The sequence below is a fragment of the Typopeltis vanoorti genome, chromosome 7 (genome assembly GCF_054136105.1).
Source record: "Typopeltis vanoorti isolate ZY-2024b chromosome 7, IOZ_Tvanoo_1.0, whole genome shotgun sequence".
Lineage (NCBI taxonomy): Eukaryota > Metazoa > Arthropoda > Arachnida > Uropygi > Thelyphonidae > Typopeltis > Typopeltis vanoorti.
In genome coordinates, this window is record NC_143555.1 from 80243633 (window position 1) to 80263644 (window position 20012).

At 34.6% G+C, this 20012-nt stretch overlaps 1 protein-coding gene across 1 annotated transcript in view; it reads left to right on the forward strand.

The window, feature by feature from the left end:
* The window catches only part of LOC150104807 (NF-X1-type zinc finger protein NFXL1-like), a 307000-nt gene that overhangs the window by 25772 nt on the left and 261216 nt on the right, over positions 1 to 20012 (forward strand). The window contains exon 3 of the mRNA XM_090395984.1: positions 11584 to 11676. Within this exon, the coding sequence (XP_090252110.1) occupies positions 11584 to 11676 (93 nt within the window). The remainder of the gene's footprint in view (positions 1 to 11583; positions 11677 to 20012) is intronic.

Sequence of the window (20012 nt, forward strand, 5' to 3'; positions counted from 1 at the left end):
GGAAAACCAAGATATAGATTGATTGATACAGTAAAAAGTGCCTTAAAAGACAGAAATATAAGATCTCATATTGGAATTTTGATAGAACAGATTAATTTGGAGGAAGATTTTAATCGGAAGTTAGTAATGGTGTAATTCTGATGTATGTGAAAGTTACTAATTTTCACGTAGTACATCAGAATTACCCCCCCACACACACCAAAGTTACATATCAGGAATTTAATGATGGTGTCTAGTCACTGAGTTTCTTTGGGATGAGGAAGTGATGGAGAGGATATAGGCAGAAAATGAGTAAGAAGGTGAGTGGCATATGGAGTGCTCAGGTGTTTGTGGATTAAGAGTCTGTTGGTTGAAACTCAGAAAGGATTAGATATAAAAGAAGAGATATGATAGAAACATTTAAGTTGCAAAAATAGTTTTCTATATGGTATTGATGTAGAAGCAATTTTGTGTGGATAGTGTAGGTCTCCTATGATGAATATCTGGACTCTATGGAGGTTCCATGTAATAATAATGTTTGCAATAAACTTCCTCTTGCCATGTGCATAATCTGCAGGAATATCATCAACATAGTCTCAAACTATAGGTGAGGTCACTACTAAATCTTATATGCAGTGCATCGAAGTGAATTTTTAATGAATAGTTATTCAAATAACACAAAGAATCTTAAAAATAAAAATTTTACAAAAGCACTCGTTATATACATATTTTTTTGCATTATCATTTTGAATAGCAGTGATCTGCTTTCACTTTCATTTGCTAAGCAGTATGATTGTATTTTCATTTGCTATGCATCATGATAGTACAGTAATCATAATACAATATGTTTCTTATTTATATTATAAATTTTTGTATGGACCTTTTTTAGACAAAGATAAAATCTAATTTAATTCCATTTGTGTGCAGATTTTATTATAATAAGTAAATGATTTTACAGATTAGTATCCACTTCCAGCATGTTTCGTAACAAACAAATTTTAAAGATTTATGCATTATTAAATATCATTGAGCATTTTACACACTAGTAATTGTACTCTCATTTGAGGTAAATATTACAAAGGCATTGTGAAACCTTGAAACTTGTTTTGGATTTCATAATGATTGTGTTTTTCCTTGTGTAAAGTTTTCAAAAAAATAAATGTTTCACTGTACTGATTTTTGCATTTTCTTTGTCTTTCGTTAAAAAAAAAAATTGACTTTCTAATTCAATTTTCATACTTCTGTTGGTAAATTTCAGATTCATAGATTCATATTGGATTTCTAAATAAATCAGCACAAATCTAATTATAGGACTAATTCATCTCTAATAATCTAAGTATATAAATCATTTTTAGATGAATTTTCAACATGAAGATGTGCACAAGTTCACATAGAGAAAAGATGCAACAAATAAGAAAATCCTCATTGATTACATCACTGTTAATAGTCATATCATTATGCTGGTTCAGCATATACAGGAGTATACAGAGGATTTTAAATTGGAAGTGACCATTACTTGCTACTAAGCAGAATGAAAATGGATCTCACACTGAAAAGAACAGTATTTGTAAGAAAGTTTTAAAGAGAATTAAAGCTGAGTAGCTTTTACAGGTAAAGTGTAGACTCGACTATACAAACATTATTGAAGAAATAACTGAAATAATTGAAAACAAGAACCAAATCTTTTAGTCGTAGTGGCCAACTCTAAAGAAGACATTGGTTGATTCAGGTAGGGTATCTGCCTGTGAAGTTGTCTGCAAAGATATTGGAGGCTTAGTGGATTATATACAGCACTCAGAAAGGATTAAAACAGAATTTAATACTTCCTATATTTCGTCTCAGTCACTGAGACATCTTCAGGGATTACAAAAAAACTAATGTAACATATACACAAATACCACACAATATTAAGCCAACCACGTGGGTGACTCTAAAGTCCTATCTAGGTGGAGCATCATCTATGGGCAGTTGTAGGTGGCCTGGAATGTAAGGTGGGGTCTCTGATAATTAGTATTTCCCAAATCTTAGGAAGCTTACTGCAACCGTATTTATTTAGATTTGGTTGATTTCTGAGAGCGGCTACAGATTCTGAAAATAGTCTCTCTTTTTTGAATTTACCGTGGTGGAGCATGGTGGTTTTTTCCAAGAGATCCTGTGGGTTGTATCCAAAACATGGTCAGCCAGGCCTGTCTGACCATAGTCATGGTTGCAGATGTATGACTTGTGTTCTTCTAGACAGATGGTTGCTGAACTGCCTGTCTGTCCAAAGTATGGCAGCTTACAGGAACAGGGTACTTTATAAACTCCAGGCACTGAAAGAGAAAGTAGCTGATCTTTTGTAGAACAGATAAGGGTAGCAAGTTTGCGGTGAGGCTTAAATGCTATGTGTAGGTTATACTTATTTAAAATCTTGGCTATTTTTTCCGATGTGCTACGGATGTAGGGGGTATGGTGATGGCATTTCTAAATTCTTTCTGAAGATATGACCGGGGAATGGTGGAGGAACTGATTATTTTTTTAATACTATGATCGCTGTAGTCATTGGAGAGGAAGGTGTTGTCTATGTGGTTGAGCTCAATTGCAAGGGCTGTTCCACTGGAACAACGATTGTGGGCTCTCTTGGTTAGAGTTTAATAATGCGATAATTTTGAGGGTGGTGATGGGAGAGTCTGTGAATGTATCTGCCTGTGTGCGTAGGTTTTCTGTATACAGTGAAGGAAAGTGTTGTTAAATTGTGAATGAATGCAATTCACTAAGGAATATTTCATTCATAATTTGACAAGTTAAAACCCTTGAAAAGGATACGCTTGTATTTTTGTATAAGCTGTATATAGCCTGACAAATATTGGATACCGTAATTAGTTTAAAACTTGTGAATATTCCCATGTAAAATACCTACTAAATTGTATGTTAGACAATGAATTTTGTTATATACATATTTTCTGTTAGAATTTATATAAAAGAATTACTGTGTAAATTGCATATAACCAAATGAGAATATAAGGTCAAAGTACGCGGGCAAGAACACCAGATTAGTAAGTTGCCTCAAGCGGTCACGTGCACATACAGCACGTGGCGACCTAAGTTTCTGAAAAGACGCTACGAAAAGGCAAGACCCACGAGTGCAAAGGAATAACGTGTCGGGTGAAAATTTAGGGTTACAAGGAGTCCCGGTAGGGGTTGATATAAAAGGATGAGAAACCCCCCCCCCCCCCCCCAAAATGACTTTTTGTCTGGAGTCTCTGTTATCTCTCGGTGGTAGAAGTCAGAGGTGTCGGATCGTGATTAGAGGGATCGCAGATTCCAAGCCCTACGATGAACGAATAGAGGATTTTCAAAGCAACGGGCAACTCTCGGAAAAGATAGTGGCTGGGTAGCATGCCTTATGGATGCAGAATCACCTCGTGCTAAGAATATTCTAGGCATAGATGATCGGTATGCAGACTCCGTGAGGACCAGCCCAAGCTGACAGGAATTTTAGCCTTAACATAGAGGGAAGAAACTGTTTGAAAGGAATCCAAGAATCGAAAGGACAAGCATGAGGAATCCTCGAGTTCGGTATAGTAAACCTTTAATCAAGTAATGTGTGAGAGGAAGGTAATTGTAACTTAAGAATCATAGACCTTCATAAAGTTTTGAGACTATCTAAAATTAAGACAGAACTGTGATATTTTAATCGTAGTCGGTGAGCAATATGTGCTATGTATTATAATTGTACTTGTGTTGATTGCTAGCTATGTTTAAGAGCTGTAGAGATGTCTAATCCAGACAGCATGATTAACACCTAAAAGTCATTATTGGTTTCATAATATAAGAATGCGAGCTTTGAATCTTTGAACATAATGTTTTTGTAGTATTAATTACTGTGTGATGTATATTGATTAATTTTACTTTGTAATCTAGTAGTACAGTGATAATTGAAAGTTCTTTATTCTGTACGATGATCATTATGTTAAATAAACCTTTTGCTCTTATTAATTTGGTTGCCTGTGTCTAAGAATCCAATGCACCACTCATAAATTATTTGGATCTAAGTAGGAGATAATTGTTAATTAAGTCCACGACTGCAAACATGGTTGATTATAGAAGGTATTGTTAACTTAGTATAGAAATAGATTAGATTAACCACGTGCATATCTGAAGGTTCACTTCTTGACTGAGAAGTTTTTCCAATCTAAGGGTTCTGGGTGGTGCAGCGGAACAAATAAATTTTCCCAGAACCTTAAAGAGAAGTTAACTTCAGAAGCTTTGTTACCAAGGAGTTGGCTTAACCTTGAGACAATCCCTTTGTAGATCAGACTCGCGCACGTGATAATCTAAGGGAAATATATAATAGTAAGACAAAGACAGACACATTATAGGCACTGCTGAGATAGGACAACTTATTCAAGAGATAGTTAAGTAAAGGAGTCAAGCCATATTAAGTAAATATTACCTACTACGACGACACGTTATAACAGTGTACCATTAGGAAGGCATGTAACTTAGGTGTCTAGGAGGGGTAAACTATGGTTCTTTTCCTTTTCCATCGTAAACTGGATTCTTGGATGTAGGCTGTTCAGGTGACTGAGGAAGGAGTCTAATATGTCTGGGCCATGAAGCCAAATCATGGCCCAGACAAAGAGAACACATCATCTACATATCTTAGCCAGATAAAAGGTTTGAGAGGGACTGAGTCTATATCTCCTTTTTCAAAATTTTCCATATAAAAATTGACAAGGTGGGGTGGGGAACCCATGGCGGTTTCCTCTGCCTGCTTGTGGATTCCAAGAAAAATAACCAGAATTGATGGCAAAGGAAAAGAGATGTAAGATGTCAGAAGGAAAAACATTTTCTAAGAGTGTTGAGGTATCAGTTAAAGGAATATGATCCAACAAGGCATACATCTATAACCATGACTATGGTCAGTCAGGCCTGGCTGACCATGTCTTGGATACAACCCACAGGATCTCTTGGAAAAAACCACCATGCTCTACCACAGTAAATTCAAAAAAGAGAGACTATTTTCAGAATCTGTAGCCACTCTCAGAAATCAACCAAATCTAAATAAATACAGTTGCATTAAGCTTCCTAAGATTTGGGTAACACTAATTATCAGAGATCTCACCTTACATTCCAGGCCACCTACAACCGCCCATAGATGACGCTCTACCAAGATAGGACTTTAGAATCACCCACGTGGTTGGCTTAATATTGTGTGGTATTTGTGTATATGTTACATTAGTTTTTTTGTAATCCCTGAAGATGTCTCATTGACTGAGATGAAATATAGGAAGTATTAAATTCTGTTTTAATCCTTTCTGAGTGCTATATACAAAAACATCAAGCCTCCAACATGAGGTCCTCACAGCACTTAAGCCTCAACACATGGTCTGCAAGGATAGAAAAATAAGAACCCCCATGGTGAACACAAGAAGTTAACACTTTGAATCCTAGCCCTACTGGGACTTAAAGAACCCTTTATCCTGACCATTTTTAGCTCTATTTAAAAAAATGCTGTGCAGTATTTCTTTTGAATATCCAAATAATTATTTTTTTATCTTTTAGTTAGCATCTTTGACAATTAATTGGAACAAAAATTTTAGTTATACATGTGGTATGGGCTCCAGAAACAGGTTGCAAAAAATCAAGATTTTTATAAAAAATAAAAAGTTAATTTTTTATTAACTACTTATATTTACTTCTTTAGTGTTCAAAATTCAACAAATTCAGTCAAAATATTGCTTAAATGTTACATAAATAATGAAAATTATAAATAAAATTTATGTGTCTTATTATTATGATGAAAATATCATTTTACATAGGGGTGTACATCACTATAATTGTCCACTATTGGACACAAAAGTTGAGTGGTAAATTATTGAATTAGGCCATTCAGTTTTTGAAATGCCACAATGTTCCGTACGATTGCAAACATGACTCGCTGGATGGCCTCGAATTTGGCCACCCCCTCATTCAAAGTTCTGTGTCACTGTTGCTTGACTCGGAGCTCATATTTGTGGGGAGATCTGCTTCCTCTTGTTCTGGATCACCGTCTGCCCAATCATCTAATTCAGATCCTCCATTATTGAGTATTTCCTCAAGTATTTGTTCTAATTTGCGTTCACTTGAGATTCGTTTAACACCCTTGCTTTGGGCACCACTGGCTCCTGGTTTATCCATGGTGACAGAAAAATTCAAACTGATCTCTAGATTGGAGCAGCCATAGTTATGACAGCACGATGTAATATAAACTTGAACACATGTGATCGTATGTGATGCAGCCAATGGGCAGACGTTATGATGTACTAATATAATTTCCCTTTTTTATTGATAAAAGTCAACCATCCTCATGAATAATGAAGCTGAAGGTTCAAATTTAACTACAGTACAGTCTAATAATGAACTTCAAGTACATATTATTATTCGGAATTTTTAATTTAGCAATGTAAATATACATCGATAGGATTCTGGGTTCACGTGCGATCAGTGTATATTTACATCAGTGGGACTCAAAGTGTTAAGGAAGCAGTTCTGGAAAAGAAGAAAGCATACGTAAAGTTCCTAGAAAATAAGTTGGCAGATGCCCTAAAGGAATATAGGGCAAAATGTAAGAGAGCTAAGCTATGTGTAACATTAGCTAAACAAAAGTCATGGGAAGACTTTGGTAAGAGTATGGAAAATAAATATCAGGAAGGTGGCAAAATGTTCTGGAGGCTATTGAAGAAGCTAACAAATGGAGAAAAAGAATACTGTAAAAGGAATCAAAGATGATAATAGTGACATGCAAAACTGAAGATAAGGATATAATAGATGGCTGGAGTAATTACTTTGAAAGACTGTTAAACGAACCAAGCAGCAGAACCATACTAGAAAATTTTCAAGAGGAATGCAAAGAGGATTATACATTTTCAACACTTGATGTAGACAAAGCCATCAAAAACTTTAAATGTAGATAGGCAGTTGGAGTTTTTTTTTTTTTTTTGCTGTATTGCGTAAGAAGTTCAAATTCCAGATGGAGTAGAGCTGTCATAGTTCCCATCTATAAAAAAAAAAAAAAAAGGAATAAAGCTGAATGTGAGAATTATAGAGTAATTTCTCTATTAAGTGTTCCAGGTACAATTTATGCTAGCATACTTGAAAAGAGGATGAGAACGATTGTGAGGAGAAACTTGGAGAAGATCAAGCTGGGTTCAAGCCAAATAGAAGTTGTCAAGATTAGATCTTCACTTTATAGATAGATATTTGAGAAATCATGAGCACATGACAAGGATCTGTACTTCAGTTTTGTAGATTTAGAAAATGCATATAACAAAGTGCCCAGAGAAAAGCTTTTCAAAATGCTTTAATTGTATGGGGTGAATGGAACATTATACAGAGCAATACTTAAATATTTAAATAGTCATTATTTAAATTGTAAGTCAGCAGTTAAAATTGAAGGAAACACAGGAAGATAGTTTGATATAAAATCAGGTGTAAGACAAGGATACACATTATCTCTGCTCTTATTCATTATCTATATGGATTACATTATGAAAGGTAGTGGCATTAGGCCTGGAATTGGAGATGTCAAACTTAGCTCTTTGCTTTATGCAGATGATGTTTTACTCCTAAACACATCTAGTGCAAGTCTCAGCATTCTCAAAGTAAATTGAATAACAGCTGTAACATATTTGGCATGAAAATCAGCAATAAAAAATACCAAAACTATGAAAATAATGCAAGAGCATAAAAAACTTCAGTTGCATTCTGAATGGAGCTGAAGCTTATAGAACAAGTACAATATTTCAGCTATTTAGACACAGTTTTTTGCAAAGATTGCAGGTTAAATAAACAACAGAATAAGGAAAAAGTGGTTTAGAAGCATGAAATGTTAGACATGACAATATTGGAGTGCTCACAAGTGATAGACTGATTTGGAGGAAAATTGTTGATAGGAAATAAATTATTATTATTATTATTATTATTATTACGGGCAACTCCAGGGAGTCATTAGACTCATCGAGGGAGGCCCCAAATCATTTTCATCACAACTATTCGACATTCATACAGTATCTATCATACCTCGCCTTAAACTCATTCACTGTCACAGCATCCACCACAGACTCAGGGAGCGCATTCCACTCATTCACTACTCTAAAAGTAAAGAACCCAGCTCTAACACCTTTACTAACCACACTTTTGCCCAGTTTCCATGGATGTCCCCTAGTCCTCCCACAACCAGCCCTGTTCTCAAAAATATCTTCTGAATTAATTTTATAGAAACCCTTCAGTAATTTGAATGTCTCAAAATTATAGTATCCTGTTTTTTATAGTAAACCCTATTATAGTAAAATTATAGTAACCTGAATAAGCAAAGCTGGTATGATGTGGGTAGAATAAGAATAAGCAAAGCTTTTATGTTGTGTGTAGCCAGCTGAATAAATTTATATGGAATAAGACAGAAGTTAGCCACAACACCAAACTATCAGTATACAAGAGAGTGTTCAAGCCAGTTTAAAGTTGGGGATCTGAGAGTTGGATTAAAACTAAAGCACTTGAATCCACAGATATGAGGGTTCTGAGAAAATTAGAGGAGCCGATGGCATGAATGGCAGAATTACATTAAAAATAAAGACATTAGAAAGGAACTTAAAATTATTACCATTCAGCATTCAAGAATGTGTCAGCATAGCTAAATTAAGGTGGTATGGCCACTTACTAACATGAGGAATGGTTAGTAAAATTGGTGGTTGATGCCAAGATGGCTGGAAAGAGAACCAGTGGAAGACCAAGGTCTAGGATTGATTCAGTCAGAAGTAGCTTAGAAGCATGAACTATTAGACATGACAATACTGGAGTGCTCACAAGTGATAGACTGATTTGGAGGAAAATTGTTGATAGGAGATAAATAATAATGTATACTCAATCATGTAGTGCTGTCATAGTAACCTGAACACCTTGAGGGTACATAGCAGAAAAATGATGATGAGCATAAATGGTTTTACCGATTATTACCTATATTTACTTCCAGTATGCACGTGATAAAAATAATTTTTAAAGATTTATTCATACCGAAATACAGTCATCCCTTGGCTTATGTCCATTCAAAGATGTGTCCGTGATCCCATAAGGGAATATATAACAATTTCGACAATACGACGAACAAGACGCAGGTGAGCATAAAGTAAAAAGATTTCTATTTAGCAACAATGTATCATGCGCATTGGCAACAATGCATTCAGTGGCAACCTCCCTCAGCAATCTGCACCTGCCTTCAACAGTTCCTTTGTTGATTTTGTGTTTGAGAAATAGGTTATTTGTGTATTTATCATTAAATATTTTGCGATATTTTGTGCAACTAAATATCGCAAAAAAAAACCTTGTGAAGAATCACAGAAAAAGAAGTAAGCAATTGATTTTGAAACGGATGATCGCACATGACTTTGAATGGTCTCATTCTGCGAAGACAATTTTGAAAAATAAGGATAAAATTGTAGAGGCTGTGAAAGGATCTGCTTCCATTAAATTGACGATAGTGATGAAGCAACGACAAGGTCCTATCGGTGATATGGAAAAGCTACTTGCATCATGGATAGAGGACCTGAACCAAAAGCGCATACCCCTTAGCACTATTGACCATAACCGCTAAGGCACTAAGTCTCTTCAACATGTTGAAGGAGAAAGCAGGACCCAATTACAACTATGAATTCAACACTTTTTTCCGGTTGGTTCATGAGATTTAAACATCGTTTTGCACTACATAATGTGAAAATGTATGGTGAATCTGCAAGTGCCGATGAGAAGGCTGCCTGGAGAAAGTACATAAAATTATTACGGAGGAAAATCATTTGCCATAGCAAATATTTAATATGGATGAGACCTCCTTGTGTCGGACAAAAAAATATCTGAGCGGACATTCATCCACAAAAAGCTAAAATCTATTCCTGGTTTCAAAACCAGGCATAGATTTAAAAACTGTATTACGATTTTGTTGGGGGGGGGGGGGTAATGTGACTGGATATAAACTGAAACCATTTATGATATGGCACAGTGAGAATCCACAAGCCTTCAAAAACATCAGTAAGCATACTCTTCAAGTTCATTATCAGGGCAATAAGAAGTTGTGGAAAAATTGTTTGAGGATACCTTAATCATCTGTTATTCAAGTGAAATGGAAAGCTATTGTGTGAAAGAAAATGTAGAATTTAAGATTTTAATTCTAGATAATGCTCCAGGTCATCCATCTTGTATCTGTGATCTTCACAGTTCAAGGTCATGTTTCTCCTTCCAAACACTACTTCATTGATCCAACCAATGGATCAGGGAGTTCTTGCAATGTGTTTAAAGCATATTATCTACACAGAACTTTTTCATAAGTCATTTCTGCTACTGAAGGAAATGATCAGACTCTCATGCAATTCTGGAAAGCATTCAATATTTATCATGCTATTAAAAATATTGCTGTGGCTTGGGATGAAGTGACCTCTCAATGTATGAGTGGCATATGGAAATAGACAGTAAAAAGGTTTGTGCACGATTTTGGAAGTTTTGAAAAAAAATGAAAACCTTTGTAAATTGAGTGAAGAAATAATGCGCCTAGCAAACAATCTGAATCTCGAAGTGAATGATGTTGAAAATAGTTCAACTCATAGAAAGTGTGCCCCCCCCCCCCCGAAGAGTTAACCAACAAAGAATTGGTCGAACTGGAAGAACAATGTGTTGCAGAAGAGGAAGAACGAGAAAAGAAAGAGGGACAAGAGAAACAAGAAGAGGTAGTTAAACAATTTACAGTGAAAGGGTCTTGCAGAAATGTTCTCTGCAGTTAGCAATGTTCTCAAAATGGCTGAAGACATGGACCCCAATGTTAAACGCCACTTATTAGTAAAAATGAAATTACATGATGCGTTTGCTTGCTACAAACAAATTTATGATGAAAAGAAGAAGAGGAATAAGCAAAGCACATTGGACATTTTTATCAAAAACAAAACAAAACAAAGGTTACACCAGAAGAGCTACAGCCACCTGGTCTTTCACATAGAGAAGGTAATGAAGATATTGTGGAGGAAGATTTGGGTGATTATTCTCCTGTTTTATAGTAGCAGTAACATACAGTTTTTTATAAGGTTTAAAAATTAAAATGACAGTATACTTATTACGGTTAAGTCCCTAACCCTTATAACTCTGTTGATTTAATGTATTGACTTACGTCTTTCCGGATGGAACGGAACCCAAACATAAGCCAAGGGATGACTATATATTTATTTTTAAATGCATAAATGTATTAATATGTATTATTAATAATGCATAATATAAAATATCATTGAGGATTCTATACACTAATAATTGTACTCTCATTTGAGGTAAAGATTACAACATTATTAGGAAACTTTGAAACTTGTTTTGGATTTAATAGTGATTGTGTTTTTCTCTAAAGTTTTCAAAAAAAATTAATGTTTTAATGTACTGATTTTTGCATTTTCTTTGTCTTTTGTTAAAAAAAATTGACTTTTTAATTCAGTTTTTATACTTTTGTTGTAAATTTCAGATTCATAGATTATTATTGGATTTCTAAATAAATCAGCATAAATATAATTATAGGACTAATTCATTTTTAATAATCTACGTATATAAATGATTTTTTAGATGAAGAAACAGCAATGTCCCTAAATGAAAATAATTCATCTGATGAAGAAAAGGATATGAACATTTTGCAAAATGTTTTTAATTCTTATTCAGGTTTGTTGAATTTTTTTGTGTGTTTCCTCAGTAATTTTTGTTTTTTATTAGAAAATCATCCCTATTCAAAACTAAATTAACATATTTTGAATATTCTGAAACATAAGTTCCATGTATCTCCTTAGATGTAAGATAATAAGTAAAAGATTTATGTTAATGGAATTAATGCCTCTTTCACAATCGTCAGGTCTTACATTAATAGGTTATTTATTAATTTAAATTTGAAATTTGAAAAAGTAATAAATCAGACATACTTGGATAATATGAAGATCAAAATGATGGTGAGATGAATTTTTTTTTTTTTACAAATAAGCCAACAGAGTTACTTGTATATAGAAGCTAATGACTTCACATCGATTGCCTTTATGGTATGTATCCCATAATGCAAAGCACACACACACACACACACACACACACCCTTTCGGATGTGTATAATGCTATGCATAATGGGAAGGCCACTACCTAGACTGGTTTCTACCCTTATTGAAGTCTCATCAGTGGGAGCCAGACCCTGAAGAGATATCATGGTTGAAGTAATGCAGAAGTCATATATTTCTCATATACAAGTAGTCAAAAGGCATCAGACTTTATTAACAGATGCTGTACAATTAGGAAGACACCGTGGAAAGTGAAAACCAAGTACATAAGCAAACTGTATATAAAAAACTATGAAACAGATTCTGGAAGGCAATGGATTTAAGGATTATGAAATTTAAAAATTTTTTTTTTATGTTGCTTTCATTCACAAAAGGTTATTTGCAAAAACCTATAGTACATTTTGGTACTGTGGCTGGGCTAAGGATTTTTTTTTATAAATTATTTTTTTTTGTGTTTTTTACATAATCTGTAAATCCTGCTCTAGAGACTAAACATGGAACTTTTTTAAGCCATTTCAGACCTCCAGTAAGCAAAATTGAATTTGCTCTAATACGAGCTAACCAAACACAGAAACTTATAATAAAGAATACCATCCATCATTGTGATAGCGTGCTGGCTGTTTCAGGCAGGGCCGGCTCTACTGACAGTGCAAGACGTGCATTTGCACGGGGCGGCAAGTTGTTTTGGGGTTGGCAAAGTTGGCATAAACTATACAAAAAATAAGGGGAGAAGGGGCGGCCCTGGTTTCAGGATGACGATCCACTTAATTGTTTATCTACATAGGAATAACTCATTAGATATGTGATATCTAATGAGTTATTCTGTATTCTGTCATATCCCTATAACTTTATAAAACTATAATTCATAATGAGGGTAAGATAGATCCATTACATAAAGTGGTTCCAAGACAGAAGGAGCAAATTAGAGACCAATTAATATCTCAGGAGTGGTAATTAAAGGTAAAATCCAGTAGCAGGTGGATAGGAATACAATAATCTCAGCATGGCTTTGTAAAAGGTAGGTCCTGCCTTAGTAATTTACTCACATTTCAATTAGATAAGGAAAATAGCTACACTATAATACTGCTGGACTTTGCAAAGGCATTGACAGAATACTGCATGGAGAACTATTACAGAAGTTGCAGTAAATGGGAATGATGTGAAGCTGATAACATGGATAGGAGGAGGTGGCTGACAGACACCTGAGAATACACCTCCAAATCAAAAAATTTGAATAATCAAAGAAATTGTGTTGAATGATTTGCAATTCTAATTTATTGTATAGAAAATAATTATTACCAAACATGAATTAGCATCATCTAAATCTACGTACTTTGTAGATTATATAACCATGTAAACACATCCATGGTTTACATGGTTTACATAATCAGACATGGTTTACATCCATCAGTGGTTCTAACAAGCACTTAGGTGCTTACAACCTTCCAATCATTCTTGGACTTCTCAACCATAACTCGAGAATAAGGTGGTTAGCCCTATTCCTCCCAGAGTGTCCAATGTCTGTAAACGCGTGTGTTCACAGGGCCAGTTTGCCTGTTCTGGGGGACGAAAAACCCAAGTTTCCAGGTGAAAAAATCCTGTACCTCTGTATGAGATTGGCTAACTCACCTAATCAAAAGAGACCAGATAAAGGTTCCTCATGTCATGGGTGGGAATCGGACACTCATTTAAACACAATGTAATTAAAATTATAAGAAAACTGTTATTTGAAAACATTCACAAAATTAGAATAATTTTTAACTTGGTTCAAAATATTAGAATGCAAAAATAAATGCACAAAAATTACAGTCAACATGATAATTAGTATTTTGTTGCATACCTTTATATAGTTAGGCACATTATTTACTAGTGATTTGCAGTCTTTTTTTTTTTTTTTTTTTTTTTTTAATCGAAACATGCCCATGTGGTCTGCAGACTAGAAACAAGTTCATTTGTGTTTTTTGAGGCAACTTCTTGAAGACGTTAATTCATAATTCCTCACAAATTTTCAGTGGAGTTTAAAACTGTGAGTTTACCAGCCAAGGAATTACATTGATTTGCCTTTATTTGAGCCATCTAGTAGTGGTTTTGGAAGTGTGACAAGAAGCTGAATCTTGCTAAAAAAAAAGGAAATCGCTATCACATAAATTTTCTGATGCCGGTAACATAAAGTGCTTAAGAATTTATTGGTACACATGGTACACATACACAATACACAGCCTACCTGGACCTCTGTCATGCAAGCCCTTACCATGACAGAAGTTGCAAATTTCACCAAATGTTTCATACATTCTTTATCAAATGCTTCTTGTTTATGATGCCAAACAGGTATCCCTTGAACATGGGACACATAAAACATACTTTCATCATTAAAAAGTACCTTTTTCCAGTCCTCTTCACCAAAAAAAAAGTCTTTGCTTACACCATCATACTCTAGCTGCTTTTTGCTTGGAAGTCATAAGCGGCTTCATCTTAGGCACATGTGGTGATTTAAAACCCAATTTGTGAAGTCGTCTCAGCATTGTAGATTTAGACACATTCACCTAGTTCTTTCCATCTCCTTGAAAATACCTTACACTTTGGAAGCAGTTTTTCTTCATGATATTCTTCAATCTCCTCACATCTCTTGATGTAGTTATTACTTTTCGAGTGCTGCAGTGATTATTTTGAAAACTGGTTATTAGAATACTGTCTCAATACTCTGCTCATGCTTGCTTGAGAACATTTCAATTCCTTAGCTATAAATAGTTGAGTTTGGCCTTCTTTGTGTAGCGACACCATACAAAATTTCTTAGCTTCTGATATGCCACTTGTTAGACCAATGTTTAGCAAATGATTAACTAAAATCCATGTGTAAATGATTCCTCACACGAGTCAGTTCTGCAGATACTGAAATATATGCTATTTCTATGCTCTCCTCAAACCAATCAGGAAAATTTGGAATATTCTAATATTTTGAACTGTGTTAAAAATTATTCTAATTTTGTGAATGTTTTCTTATAATTTATATTACATTTTTATTGTTTACATGGTTATATTATCTACAAAGTACATGGATTTATATTATGCTAATTCATATTTGGTAATAATTATTTTCTATGCAATAAATTAGAATTGCAAATCATTCAACACATTTTCTTTGATTATTTTAATTATTTGATTTAGAGGTATAGTATATGGTGAATTGGAATCTAGGACAATGAGGGTGACTAGTGGAGTACCTCAAGGTCGTGTACTAGGGCCACTACTCCTTAATTTGTAAATTAATGGCATAGGGAAAGATATAAGGGGAATATTCAATTGTTTACTGATGGGGCAAAACCAGAGGGCATTAATTGATGTAGATATCCTGTAGGATTATCTACATCACGTTATTTAAATAAATTGATGATTTAAATAAATTGGAATTGTAGGCAAAGGATAGTGATTGTCAATTTAATGTTGCAAAATTTAAAATTATACACTTCAAATTTAAAAGGTTACATACTGTCTATCGCATTGATGGTGCTGGATAGCAGGAAATTGATGAGGCTAGGGACTTGGGTGTAAAGGTGGACAGAGAACTGAAGTTCAGAGGACATTTAGCAAAAGTTAGTAAAATAGCTGAAAAGATTATTTAGATGTTAAAAAACATGCTAACAACTAAAGATATGGAAGTTATTGTCACTCTTTATAAGGGTGACAATAATCCAAGTGTATACCAGATTCCTTGCTCTTGTGGCTCTTTGTTATATTTGAAGCTTGATTGCTCTGGTTATGTTATTTCTCCATGTATATATTAAAGCCAGTTGTGGATAAAATAACAATGTTTTATATATTTTTGTTTTCATAAGTTCGATTTTTTCAGATTCATATCCATGGTGGTGCATTGACTTCAAAGACCAATATGTTATGTTCATCCAAATAATGAAGCTAAAATATATAAAAGAATTAAAATATTTACTGTAAACATATAAATATATACAAATCCTGCATATTAAGTAATTCACTTTATCTCTCTAAGGAGATCTGACATTCCTTATAGAATTAAAAGTAGTAATACATACAAATAATAATTAAATGGCCATTCTAAGAGTTACTCACTATGAGCTCAATAAAATTATTCCACTTTCTGACTTCAACAGTTAAATTCTTTTCGAAGGAAATAACATCAGATACTTTACAAAACAAAGTGAGCATAGCATTCAGCCTGATTCAACTTGGCCATCTGAAAACGTCCTTTGCAGCATTTGTTTTACTCATTCATTCATTCTGCCTTATATTTCAAACTCCTTAGAATGCAATCATAATTTTATATATTTATTCATATGGAATTTCCTCCCTTTTCTCCCCCGTCCCTATTGGGCGAGTTGAGCCCCCTCATGAGGGGTTAAGTATTTATGGCTGTAGATCCGTGTGTTCAGGGGGCTGGTTTTCCAGCTTGCGGGATGAAAAAACCCTGCTGTCCACGCCCAAGACCGGCTAACTTGGCTATGGCTGAGGAAGATCCTTAAGCTCCTCACGTCGGTGACGGGAATCAAACCCAGAACACTCCTTCCCCAGGCATATGGTTGTGAAGCACAAAGCCACTAGGCTAACCACGTGGACAAAGTCATAATTATTAAAAGGCTTCACTTAACTATTATACATGCATATGTCTTCTTTCAGTAAGCAAGTTTCCTTAAACACATCTTTCTTCATTTTTGCACTTCGACGAAAACAGTTGTCTCTTAATTACACCCTAAAAATAAAATCTCTCCCAGATCACCCTACATGGAATAGTATCTTCTCTCTGCATTGGGAAGTTCAATATCACACACATCAAACTGCTATACATCCTTTTGGTATGCGTATTAAAGAAACTGTGCAAGCTGTTAGTATAAATGTTGACAACATTAGCTACACTAAACATAACAGCATTCCTCCATGGCAGGTTTGCACACCATCCTGCAACCTCTCACTTTATCAGCTACAGAAATCTTATACCCCATCATCCACCTACCTGCAATTGTTTAATGCACACAGAGCAGCATACACTGATTTCTTCTTGAACCCATCTATACCGATGGTTCAAGAACTAACACCTCTGTTGGCTGTGCTGCTGTGTTTCCTGACATTATTATCTCAAATCAGATCCCACCTGACTGCAGTAATTATACAGCAGAGTTATATGCCATTCAGCTTGCACTTGTGCATATAAAAGAAAACTGCTACCAAAAGTGTATAATTTATACAGACTCATTGAGCTCTTTACAGGCTATCTCTTCTCCTATGTATAATCCTCATCCAGTACTTTATGAAGTGCTACACCTGCTTCACAAAATAAAAATCCTTAATTTCGATGTTCAGTTCTGCTGGATTCCCAGCCACATCGGAATTAAGGGAAATGAGGCCTCAGATGCAGCTGCTAAATCAGCTCATACCTTCTCCACATACTGTTTGACAGTTCCATATACAGACTACAGACAGCTTATAAGATCAAAGCTAATTGCTCAATGGGAGTCAACATGGCAGGAAGCATTAACAAATAAATTATATGACATTAAACCTGAAATTAAACACTGGCATTCTAGTCAACATACAAAGAGAAGGGAGGAGGTTGTCCTTGCTAGGCTCTGCATAGGTCACAGTCACCTTATGCATTCTCATTTACTGAGAGCTGATGACCCTCCCATATGTGAAAAATGCAACACACATCTCACTATTCATCATATTCTGGTAGATTATCAAAAATATACTTGAGAGAGGAATGAAATTTTCACCTATCTAACCAAGCCATATACGCTCAGGGAAATGCTAGCAGACTCTGACAAATTGCATGATGTTTTTAATTTTTTAGAAAGAATTAATTTGTACAAACACGTTTGACCATAAATTTGTTTATATGTAAATACTTTTTTTGCTTAACTTAACTTTTATACATACATATTATTCATTATGTTAAATCTGACTAATTATGTATTACCATAGATAGGCCTTGATCTTGTATGTTTGTATCACCCTGCTGTAATTTTGTTAATATGTAAATACCATAATGCTAAACTTAAATTTTATGCATCAATGCTGTATAATAAATCCTTTCTGACTCTTTAAGTATTAGTATAATAATGTTTGTTGTAATCTTACTAGATGTAGACACTCTGCTTTCCTTGACTTGTTTTGTATACATATGTTAACCTATAGTTATCTATATACTGCTGAAACCTCTGCAGTAATTTTGTTTATATGTAGATACTGCATCACTTAACATGCATTTTGTGTATGCATCTTATTTACTACTTTATTTTTCGAATAATTGTGTAGTGCTGTAGGACATCTTACCTATTTGTGTACTTTCTAGTAATTCTGTTTATATGTATTCTAAATTCTGTTTCTACTGCATTGCTAAATTTAATTTTCATCCATGCATATTGTATAATAATCCCTTTTTGCCTATTTTTGTACTGCTCTAAAGGCATCTATTATAATCTTACATATATGTAGATACTGCATTCCTTGGCTTAGTGTTTCATATATTATGTATTAACTTATATTGTTAACTATTTTTGCACTACTGTAATAACCTCTGTCCTTGTGTGTTGCTGTGCCCTCTGCAGCATTTCTGTTTACCTAGAGATGCTGCTTTGTGAAACTATTTTTCTGTAAATGCTAATGTTGTAACCTTTAGTATGGCACAGTATGACCTTTGTAGTTTTCATGCCAAATAAACTATAAACCAACCAACCAAATCTTCATTTTTGCTGAAATAGGTATGAAGAATGAGCAGTCAAACAATAGGAACACATTAATTGAGAGCATCAAATGCATTTCCAATAAAAGGAACATTACTGCAGATTTCATCTTCGAACATCTATCACTTGCTTCTGATATATTATGGCTTGATACATTATACTGTCCTTCATTATTACTTTCATAGTTCCTCCTTTGAGAATAATTAAAGATGCATATAAAAGCTTCTCCAAGATCACAAAACTTGCTAGTTTATTTCACCTTTTTGGCTCCCCTTCCTTGCTTGCCTACTCATGTTTAGCCAGTGTTCTTGTTACCCAGTAACAATTGTTCTGAAAACAACATGCATATACTTGTTACCAAGATTCAAAGCAAAAGTCAAGTGAGAAAATGGATGTCGTTATTATTATTACAGCATTTGCACGTCGTAATAGTGCATAGTATATGAAAACCACTATGAATAACATATATATGCAGTATTATTTCCATATAAATCCTTAAGGATTGCAACATACAATAAGCAAGTTTACTACTTATAACTATATTTCATCATCGTGTGTTGTCTCCATCCACTGAGGTTGACTACTATGATGTGACTTGACTGTGGGCATAAGGATAATGTGGTGAGGAACCTATCTCTTCCACATAGTTATAAGTATTCATGGCTGTAAATCTGTCTGTGTGTGTTCACAGGACCGGTTTGCCTGTTCTGAGGGATGGAAAACCCGAGTTTCGAAGTGAAAAAAACCCCTCTACCTCCGTATAAGACTGGCTATCTCACCTTTAGTCAAAAGAGACTAGATAAAGGACAGAAATCGAACGAAAGTTTTTCTAACCAAAGGGCTTCATCTACACTGAGCTATGGAGGCTCTATAACTATATTTAAATCTCCTTTATTATGTTAATGCTTTATTACATGGCAGTTCCAATAACACTAACATATGTTATATAAGTAAAGTGGATATTTGATCCAGCATTATTTCAAAGCCGAACATAGAAACTATGAAAGTTTCATAAAGTAAGTTGACCAGAAAGCTTACGGGAATACACACTCCATCATTCACAAGTTGCCTTAGCATGGACGGCTTAGAAGATACAGACGCCACCGAAGCATCTATATATTCACCTTTTATTGGTCCATTTTTGATGAGGTTTCACTCACCTGATAGCTGTTTCGAACTAGTTGGCTCTCCTCAGAGACCAGGCAGAAACCTTAAGAGAGCAAAAACACTCGTTCAGTACTAAGGAATT